At 37.4% G+C, this 10166-nt stretch overlaps 1 protein-coding gene across 1 annotated transcript in view; it reads right to left on the bottom strand.

The window, feature by feature from the left end:
* Nucleotides 1–423: 423 nt before the first annotated feature.
* FRMD3 (FERM domain containing 3) overlaps nucleotides 424–10166 on the bottom strand; it is a gene marked incomplete at its 5' end in the record, with an annotated part of 20488 nt that continues 10745 nt past the window's right edge. Inside the window, one exon of the mRNA XM_010162560.1 lies at nucleotides 424–1019. Coding sequence (XP_010160862.1) covers nucleotides 424–1019 — 596 coding nt within the window. The remainder of the gene's footprint in view (nucleotides 1020–10166) is intronic.

Genomic DNA, 10166 nt, shown 5'->3' with positions numbered 1-10166 from the left:
AAACTGAAACCAAAAACCCAGCATAAACATTGCTCGTATAGGCATTGGTAGAAGAGATTGCTGCACTAAGGAGTATATTCAAAAACGTTTTTCTTTCAGTTTCATTGGATTTAGTGTCATGGATTGAAAGGTTAAGGACAATGGAAACTTATTGTGACTCCATCTTATATGGTGTAATAGATGAGCAGTAAGTCTGAAATGCAATTAAAATAAAGCTTCTTTTTGGTTACTGAAAGGTGACTGTACAAGCCTATAACTAAAGGGGTAATTAAACTTTGTAAAAGGAACTTAAGTACATGAAGAGTCTGTAATGAACTGGATGTGAAGACAGCTACCAACTGATGGCCCCAGAGGAGTTATGGAAAGCTGACACTAACTGAAATTTTGAATATAGCCCTTAGTTGTATCATACTTATTTAAAATTTAAGAGCTGCCCAGGATGTCACGAATGAAGTTTATTTTGCAAGCTACCCACTGCCTAAGGGGGCAGTAATACTCGATATGAAACTGCTGAAACTCCGGAGTCTGTCGGATTTCATGGAGAAAAGAGATCTGAAGGCCTGACTCCAACAGAACAAGGAGAAGAGGGAACACAAACAACAACAGTCCAAGGCCTACAAGGAGAAGTCTGGAGAAACTCTTCACAAAGGCATTCACCTCTATGTTTCCCATTAGAAAGTCGTAGCTCCACCGAAGTGCTTTCCGAGCTTCTTTCAGTTCTTCCTCCTCTGCAATCAAAAATGCATTTTCATCCGCTTCCAGTTCCTCAAATGAATCTGTATCATCTTTCTCATTCTCTACTCTTGGACAGGTATCAAAGAGCATGTCGATCTCATCATCAACAGGGGAAGGCAGCAAGCTGGCACTAGGATTGTATACCAGTTCTGAGATGGTTAAAGGTTCCTCTTTGATCTTCTCTTCCTGTTCAATGGCAAGATCAACATTGTCCCCAGTGTCCTTAACTGGGGAGCTTGAAGTCATGGGTACTGAAATCTCATCTTCCTTTGGCAGCTGGATACCTGAAAAAGGGAGATGAAAATAGCAAGTCTAAATTTTTGCCTTCAGGGTGGCAAAACTCAGCCTTTCAACAGTATCTAATAGAGGTTGAAAAGAGGATTCTGCAATCATTTTGCATCTTGAAACCAGACCATATGCAATTATCAAAAATTAGAAAAGCTTCCTGAAAAGCTCCAGAGGGCAACATCTTTTACAACACCACAGTATACCAGATCTGCTTAACTTTGTCTGATGCAGCTACTACTAGTAATGGTGTAATGCAAACCAGAAAACAGAACAGCTCATTTTCTACTGGCAAACAGACTTCTGATATAAATAAATACCTACTACATATGTGAATTGGTGCTATTTGGTGTCTAATAATAACAACAATAACAACAACAACAACAATACACTTTTATTTCTTTGAGATGAATGAGGAGAAAGTGATAAGATAATCGCTGAGGTTGGGAATTCTTAATACAGCATGACATTAAAAGCATACAACAGATTATCATGATAAATTCATATTAACAACAGAGATGATAAAAGGAGAAGAAAGTTGACACACAGTATGAGGATTAGGTATCACTGAAATGGAATTAAAATGGCTTACCTTTTTAAAAAACTCGTTCTCCTCATATCTAACTTTTCTTCCAGTCATCTTTCTACTCTTCATACTCACAGTCTCTTTTTTGTCTCTTCTTTAAATTTCTCTCTCCTCCTTGGAGGATTCTTTCTTAGCCTTATTTGTATGTTTGTTTGTTATGACCCCACTCTCTAAACTCCTCTCTAAACTTACTACCCCTTTTCCAGTCTAACACTAACAGCAATAAGTCTGCAAAGAAATCTAGCTTTTTGCAGCTACATCAACACTGCAGTGACTGTTGATCAACTGTTAGTTGTCAGTTGCAGGAATGGAAAGAAAAGTATAACACAGAGCTTGTCCAAAGTGATGGGAAAATAGTTTTAAATTTGTTCCAAGTCCAACACTTTTTACCATCACCAGATGCCATCTATGTGCAAAAGGAACAGACCACACACAGTATCATATGCAGTAGTGATACCTAATAACGCTTAGTACTTCTCATGTTGTGATGTTAAGCATCTCTCCCTTCTTTACTAATGACTAATCCATATGCAATATATAGCTAAGGATATAGCAGGCAAAACCAGTACAAGATTATATCATTTGTCCAAAAAGTAACTAAGGAAATTAATGTCAAAGTACTATTTATAATTCAAATTAGCCCAATTATTGGATTTCAGAGAAAGACCACTGTAAAAGACAGTGAACTGACATCGTCAAAGATTCATTCCAGTTTTTTACTACATTCCAGTGCAGTAAAGATTAAATTCAGAGACTTCAAAATAATGTGGTATAAAAGAAAATGTATTCTTACAGAAAAAAAAGTAATTAGAAAAGCAGCACATTTCCAGTGCTAATTACACTAGACATATAATTATTTTTAGTGTGAAGTAGAAGGTTCTCAGCAAGCTCTATTAAAGTCTTCTAATAAAGGTTGGCAAACATTAAAAAAATAAACTAAACAAAAGGTCCATTATGGTAATTTTGAAATGCGAGAAATAAAGCATGACCCTAACTATGCTATAAGGAAGAGATGCAATACTGCTCTGTAAACTTATGATACAGGACAAAAATTGAAAAGCAAAAATCCTGATGATAAAGACATCTACAATATAGAAAGATACACAGCTTAGATGCATTTTGTATCACAATTCTAAGCTAAAAGTTTAAATAGTAACTCAACTATAATTGGCCAAAATTCTGAAAAGAATCTCACTTTGAGGTCAGAATCTTTTCCACATTTTTCTTGAAAATGTAATTGATTTTTTTTTTTTACAGTAGTCCTAGGAACTGTAGATACCATTCACTGTACTGAAATTATTAACCTTGTTTCTGAAAACTATTTTATCTCTATTTGACTAGATAGAAAAAGAATATTCTTACACCAGTGACTACTGATCATTAAACTAGCAGTAGCACAACTACGTTTCAGTGAAGCTGGTGATACTTACCTTACTCTAGACTTTCTCACTGTTTCAAATTTTGCATTTCTGGAATGACAAGATCTCACAAACTCTATTTGCAATTTCTTTTTTTTCCCCTCCTTTTATATCTACCATGACGAGGCTGCACAGGACAGGACATATCCATTAAAATCTCAGTTTCATAACTGATACCAAGTTGGTGCACTACCAGCAGACATAGGCACAGAATCACATTTTTGCCAGAGCTCAAAATGCTATTTGCAGAAAAATCTGCCAATATAAAGTTAACATGTTGAAATTTGTAAATGAAATTTTAAAAGCAGACTAATGCTTTGTGAGATGGGGCTGCTGCCTTAGAAATCTTAAAGCTTGTTAAGACACTTCCCTATGGAACTATCTGCCACAGTACCCTGCTGTATGCCAGAATGGTTGACAGTTACCACAAAATCCCCTATGCGAGCTCTGCAGCTCTCTTAGCATGTTCTCCAGGCAATCCAAATGGTAAGTAAGGTACTTACGAAGTTACCTCAGTTCACATATTTCCCAAAAACTGGGTAAGCAACAGCTTGTTAATATCTGGTAACTTTAAAATTATACCAAATTTAATACCAGTTGGGATGAAATGCCAATAAATGCAACATAAAATATATGACAAATTACAAATATTTCTAAAAGATATAAGAAATTACAGAAAACCTGCACTTTAAAACTACTTACATTAAATTACTCCTCGCTTCTTGCCTGACATGGCAACTTTATGGATCCCCTTCTTAGTCCATGCTTTTATGTGTCATGTTACATTCATTATAGAAAACCTCTTCATTACAGAACACCATTCTCAGGAAGCATCTTCCCTTCAGAAGAACACATTAGCTGTGAAAATTAATTTCCCCTTTTAAGTCTTCAAAAGGGCCCAGACAGATCTTTCCCCCTGTAATTTGTTATCTTTTCCTGCTCTCAGCTGTTTTTCTTCCTGGATTATCTTCCTGAACTGGCTTGTCAGACATTCTCATGAGTGCAGCACATTACTGGGGATGGAGAGAGAGCAGGAGTGCTCCTTTCGCCAGCACCTAGCCAGCAGATTTGCATAGCTGAAATGAAACCTTCTTCTCAATAAAAAAAATGCAGATGTCTCCTCAATAGCTTAATTTGTCTGCTTCACTAATAATTCCTTGCCTCAGGTACTTTGTCCTCTCCCATGACAGCCATTTTAGAAATTCAGCACACTTCAGCATGAAAAACGTTTTGTGCTGGACCTTACTGTCTACACTAGTCTTTGCATTAACAAATATACTTGCCATAGTCATCAAAAGGAGGATACCAACTGACTGAAACTAGACATAACAATGTATGAACGCTAAGAGGTGAGAACAGACTTGGGAGGATCCTTCTCCTAAGCATACTGTAACTGCAGCTAATGCTGGATCATCAGACCACACTCTGAGTCATTTGAGAGGGCACTCATGGTATCTTCAAAAATAAAAGCCAGAATTTTTGAACTCTGGAGCTCAATATTAAACATCTACAGAATTTTCTTTTCAAATATGCTTTCCAATTTCTTGTACTAGGAGTAAAAGGTAAGTTGAGCCACCTACTTAGGCACCACAATATGGATTAAAGGACCTAATTTTAACCTCCCAAATTTGAGAATCCTGGCCATAGACATCTCTATACCTGCTTAGATGCACTGTCAGTAATATATCTTCATCATGTTTCTCATCATAGAGAGGACAGCTGCAGCTACTGCAAAGAAAGGTCACTCCAATTTATGATTCTTGAGCCTACTCTCCTGCCTCAGAGTAAATTCTAGTGTGCATAACATACATAGAGAACATATACAAGAAAGATCATATTAACTTTCATTAAAACTGTATTTTTTCAAATAAGAGGAACTTTTTCAGATCAGTGTTTTTTGAAGGGGTTGTACTAAAATTGGAGTGTCACAGTTCTGAAGCATACATCAGTTTTACTGCCCACTATTTAGTTTCAGCAGAGAACTTAAAGCAACACAATCAGAGAAACCTACGCTTACTATTAAGTAATTACTATTAAGGCACACTTGCTATTAAGTAAGTGTTGACAATTACTATTGTGAAACCATTCTACCCATGCTCTTTTCTTAATATGGTAGTAAAAAAAAATACATCCTATTTCATAGCATCTAATTAAAAAACAAGTTTCAAAAAATAAAAAAAAAAATGTTTTACTTGTTGTTAAAACATATTACACCAAAATAACAAATAACTGCATTTTACATCAGCTAAATGCAAGGAGAAATATTAATATAAAAAACTGAAAAAGTGGAATGGGCATTAAATGCTGCCGTTGCAAGTTCATTTGATACTTAAAAAATTAAACATATAAAGACACTCTTTTCATTCCTTCATATTCCCTAAATAACACCACATTTCTCACGTCAAGGATTGATGAAACAATTAGCTATTAACCACGGTCAATGTAAGACCACAGCAAAATTCCAGTCATGTTGCAATATACAGATAAGTACGTTAGGCCACTCAGATTTTGATGATGTCAAAAGACTCAAGCATAGTCTTGCTGTGGTACATATCATTTATAATGCTTGTTCAGGCATAAGAATATGACATTGAAGAACCAAAATTCAATATCATTCTACAATACAATAAATATTCTAGTGACACAAATTAAAGAAAAGTGCAAGTTTTTCAGTTTGTTTACTTTTTGGATAGCCTTGAAGAAAGTTATCTGAAGTAATAAAACTAGGTTAAAAAAAAAAAAAATCCTCAAAATCTTCCAGTGAAAAAAAAAAAATACAAACTAAAGCAAGTCCGAAGCCAGTATCCTTTAGTTACTCTACAAAATTGCTGCAAATCATTTGCTCCTATTCATACATAAAAATTATTTTGCTGCTGCCCTTATGGCTATAATTTTGTATGATTTTGGGGCTAGATTTTGAAAAGTTTACTGTTTCTTAAATTACAATTTATATTATGTTTAGATTAAAGGACTATGATGAGTATTAAACTACATTTGAGAATACTTCTTCCTTCCAGTCTTCCTTTTATATTTTTATTGGCAATTTACATTCCATAGAGCAGAATCTTTTAATATGTATATGTATTACTGGAATATCAAGTAAACAAGCTCGGTTTCATTTCTTGTGTTATATATCTATACCAAAAATCTGCTATGCTTTTCTGGCAACTGGACAAATTTTACAAAGCCAGAGATATGTCACTACACTAGCCAAAACTCAGTACTTCCCTTCCACGAAATGCTGGGATTACTCCAAACCTTTAACTTGCTGTAGCAGATAGGAACATGAACAGCTGAATAAAACATGAGTTTATAGTGGTCATCTGCTGCGAACATGAACATTCGAGAGGTCTGATATGAACGTTGTCAGCTGCTAGTGTTTCTAAAGGGGCCAAAACCAGCAGCTGAGGATTAGCAGGATGAAGTGCAGCCCCAGATCCACCATTCTTAAAAAGCTGCAGTTTCTGGAAATACAGCACCCAGAAAAATGTATATCCTCTGCTTATTAAAAATTTCAGTTCATACATTGTCTGGTGGCTGGATATACTGCACACAGCTTTACTTACCAGACATGTAAACACAATTACACATCTATAAAGACTTTGTACAGTGAAGAGAGGAACGTGTGTGAAGATTTCCTTCTTTTAAACAGAGAACTGAAAAATTAGATACAGTCCAGAAAGAGCAGTGCAGGGAATACTTCATATATATAGACATGTAAACAAGCAAGACCAGCCAGGCTGCAATTAAGACAGTTCCTTCCTATCCTTTTTACTACTTCCTCTAGAAATACTGTGTATTCATTTGCTTATTTTCAATGTGGACAGAATTTATTTGCACTATGAATAGAATGACCTTTTAGAGAGAAGGAGAGGGTGACCTTCTTACATGAGCAAAGGGCATGGATGTCACAAAGAAAATGTAGGAAAGGGAAACAGGATCTAGAATTGCACTAAACTCAGATATACCCCTACACAGGATCTATATCAAAGCAGGATCTGCATCATGGCCAGACATCCAGCCGTCAAAAGTAGGAGATCAGAGATCCCTACCTTACCCACATCACATGCCCATAGAAGACACCTGTTCTAGCTTTGCAAGGAGAGTACATCAAGTACATCAATGAGTTTATAGTAACTCCTTTTTAGGCAGTGACCTTACTTTCCCGCTGGCCATTCCTATTTGCTTTAGTGTTATGGGAACTTCTAAAGTGGAGAAAAGCCCTGCCAGTTGCCAACTCACATCAGTGTATGCACTGTGACTCCACAGCATTACAACTGGCCTCCCAGCTGCAAATGTGTCACAGTGCCCAACTAATGTTACAGCCACCAGAGAAACTGACGCTCTGTTTTACACACCCCGCAAAGAGCACCCAAAGCACAGACAGAGAAGCAAGACAGAGAATGCAGCACAGTGGGCGATCTGGGGTGCCTGTCTCTAGGCTCCCCCTGGATTGGAAGGAGCCCACCCCAGCAGTAAGGACCCCCTTCCAGGGCCAGGATTAAGCAGCAAAAACGCTGAGGGGATCAGCAGTATTAGGGAGAGAGAACTGTGTACCAAGGGAGCGGGAATGAGAAGGCAAGATACATGTGTCAGCGGCTTAGAGAAAGGGGAGGAGCTGGTGAAGGGACTGCAGTGACTCGGTGCCGAGCACCAAGCCACAAAGACAGCAAGGCTGAAAAGAGCTGGGCACTGATGTGAAAGCTTAGCACCCAAGAAAAGGACAAATGGGACACTTCAGCATCCCCACTCAGCAACAGGGTTCTCCCAAGGAGTTATGCCCCTGGCCATGAGTTTGGCACAAGCTAACTCCAGTCCTTAGGTTCCATATTCCGATATACAAGTTTCATATGCTGATATACAGGTTTTATGCATCTGTGTACCAAAAGGGATAATGTGCTATCAACAGTGCTGCAAAACTAAGGTTTTTAAGAACCAGTGTAGCCTCCTTTGATGCACAAATCTGTTACTAGACTAGTGTCATATTAAACGAACAAGATGGCTTGTACTTATTTGGAGCCGACTCAATGTATAATGGTGTAAGAATACAAAATACATGTAAATACTAATGTTCTTTCAACTTGCTACTAATTTTTTAATGAAGGGAGTTAGGTGCATTGTCATAGACACTATAGTTTCCCCTCAGTGGTGAATTCACAAAGCAAAGGCAGTCGGGAGCTATAGCTGCTCAGAGACAAATCACTGTAAGAAGCAAGTTCTCCCATATCCCTATGCTTTCTGATTTTCAGGTGCAAAAAAGTGTAAGAATATTCTGGTCTTTGCCAGAACACTCTCAGATAATTCTTCTGTAAATACTAATTTCTGAAATGAAGATTCAATACAAAGGCAGTTTCATACAGGTGCATGGAATCTGTCAACCTATATAGGTAAAAACTATCAAAAGTAAGCAATACCACAGGAAGTATGGAGAAAAAATTTGAAATTTCTTACTTTATTAAGGAAACAGAGACATATAAATTGATAGAGGGGCCAATCTATCTTTGGCAAAGGGACTTGGTATAAAAAGAAGGAAAAAAAACCCTTAGTTTTGGTTTGGTTGTTATACAAAGCAATATTTAATACTTTAATACTTTTTGTTCCTTGGGTTGCAATCTCATTATGTGTAGTATTTGAATCAGACTCTTTTCCCCACCCACCCTCCCTCCAGTACTATTATTCAGTATACTATTCAGTATCTAGAAAAATAAGAACAAAGTTATGATCTGGCAACCAAACCCACTCAGTTACAGTAAAACACTAAACTGTATCCACTGTATTCAGCTGACATTCAAAATCTGCTACCAACCTATCTGCTAGTTTAAGTTCTGTCAGAAATTATCACAGTTTCAAGGTATTTCTCGCCTTCAGTCCAAGAAAACTAGAAGGACAAAATTCTAGTCACTCGTTTGTTAACAATTACCAAATAAATCCACAATTTATGTAAGATATTACAACAAATGTAATTTAAGTTTCATCTCATTCATTCCCTATTTGCAACTCTGCTCCTCTCAATAATTCATTCTCATTTTCTGCTGTACTTGATGTAACATTGTAATTCACAGTACAGTTCCTTTCCAAGAACCCATTATTAGCATAATAAACTGGGGAGGGGTGGGGGTGAGGGGGAAGGGTTTGAGTAAAATAAATGTAAATTTACCAGCCCTTCTGGCTGTGATCTTGGAGCCATGCCGCAGTAATCGAATGCACACTTCCTTGTTGCAGTGGTTAACCATCCGTAAATGAATGCTTCTCTTGGTTTGGATTTTTACAAGACATTTCACCATTTTGACTACGAATTCCTCTTCTCAAAGTCTTATAAAGGCTCTACCCATACCAGCTTTGACCTTTTATTGAGTTCCCACTGAGTTTTAAGAGACTAACACAAGTCACTCTCAATGAATCAAATGACAAGCTTCTAACACAGCCAACAAAAATATCCCAGTAGGGAACAGAACGAGAGGTTATTTTTAAACATTTCCAAATGCCTAATAACGTACAATACAAACTTCCACAGCATCCATGTCAGGTAGCAGTTGCTACCATAACAGCTGAACCACACACACAAGCAGAAAAATATCCAAGGCATCAAAACATAGCACAGTGAAACAAAAGCCCAGCATCAAGGGTCTGTTTTTCACAGAACAAAATGACACTGTGGCCATTATTTTTCTAAAAAGCTTCAATTTGGCCGCTAATGTCTGTTCCCCACCACTGCCTGGAAAGTATTTGTGGAAAATTTATAGATACAAAAGGAGAAATCCTCTGCTGTGCTTACAAACCTTAGTCACAAGGCAAACCAGTGAGATGAAAATGCTTTCATTTCAAGCCTAGAATTAAAGCTGACCTCTGTGTGGATAAACAAGAAGAGAAAATTCCCTAAGTTTGTGAAAAATGCCCTCTCTTTGCATATGTGCTCCAGTTCCCACTTGTGGATGACTATGGGACACATTCACATCCACCAGAAAAAACTGTTGCTTCATAAGTCTCAGCACTTCCTCATTTCCATCCAGCAGAAATATGCAGGCTCTTAAAAAAGGCATGACGCACATGTGCTGGCTGCTGGTAACTTGCTCCAGCTGGAAGCTGCAGTGCAACCACGTGCACAGTCTCCTAGTAGGAAAGGAGCTCTTACTGCGTCCACT

The sequence above is a fragment of the Antrostomus carolinensis genome, unplaced genomic scaffold (genome assembly GCF_000700745.2).
Source record: "Antrostomus carolinensis isolate BGI_N321 unplaced genomic scaffold, ASM70074v2 scaffold4772, whole genome shotgun sequence".
NCBI lineage: Eukaryota > Metazoa > Chordata > Aves > Caprimulgiformes > Caprimulgidae > Antrostomus > Antrostomus carolinensis.
The sequence above is the reverse complement of the archived record's forward strand: the minus strand, read 5'-3'. Positions and strand labels throughout refer to the sequence as shown.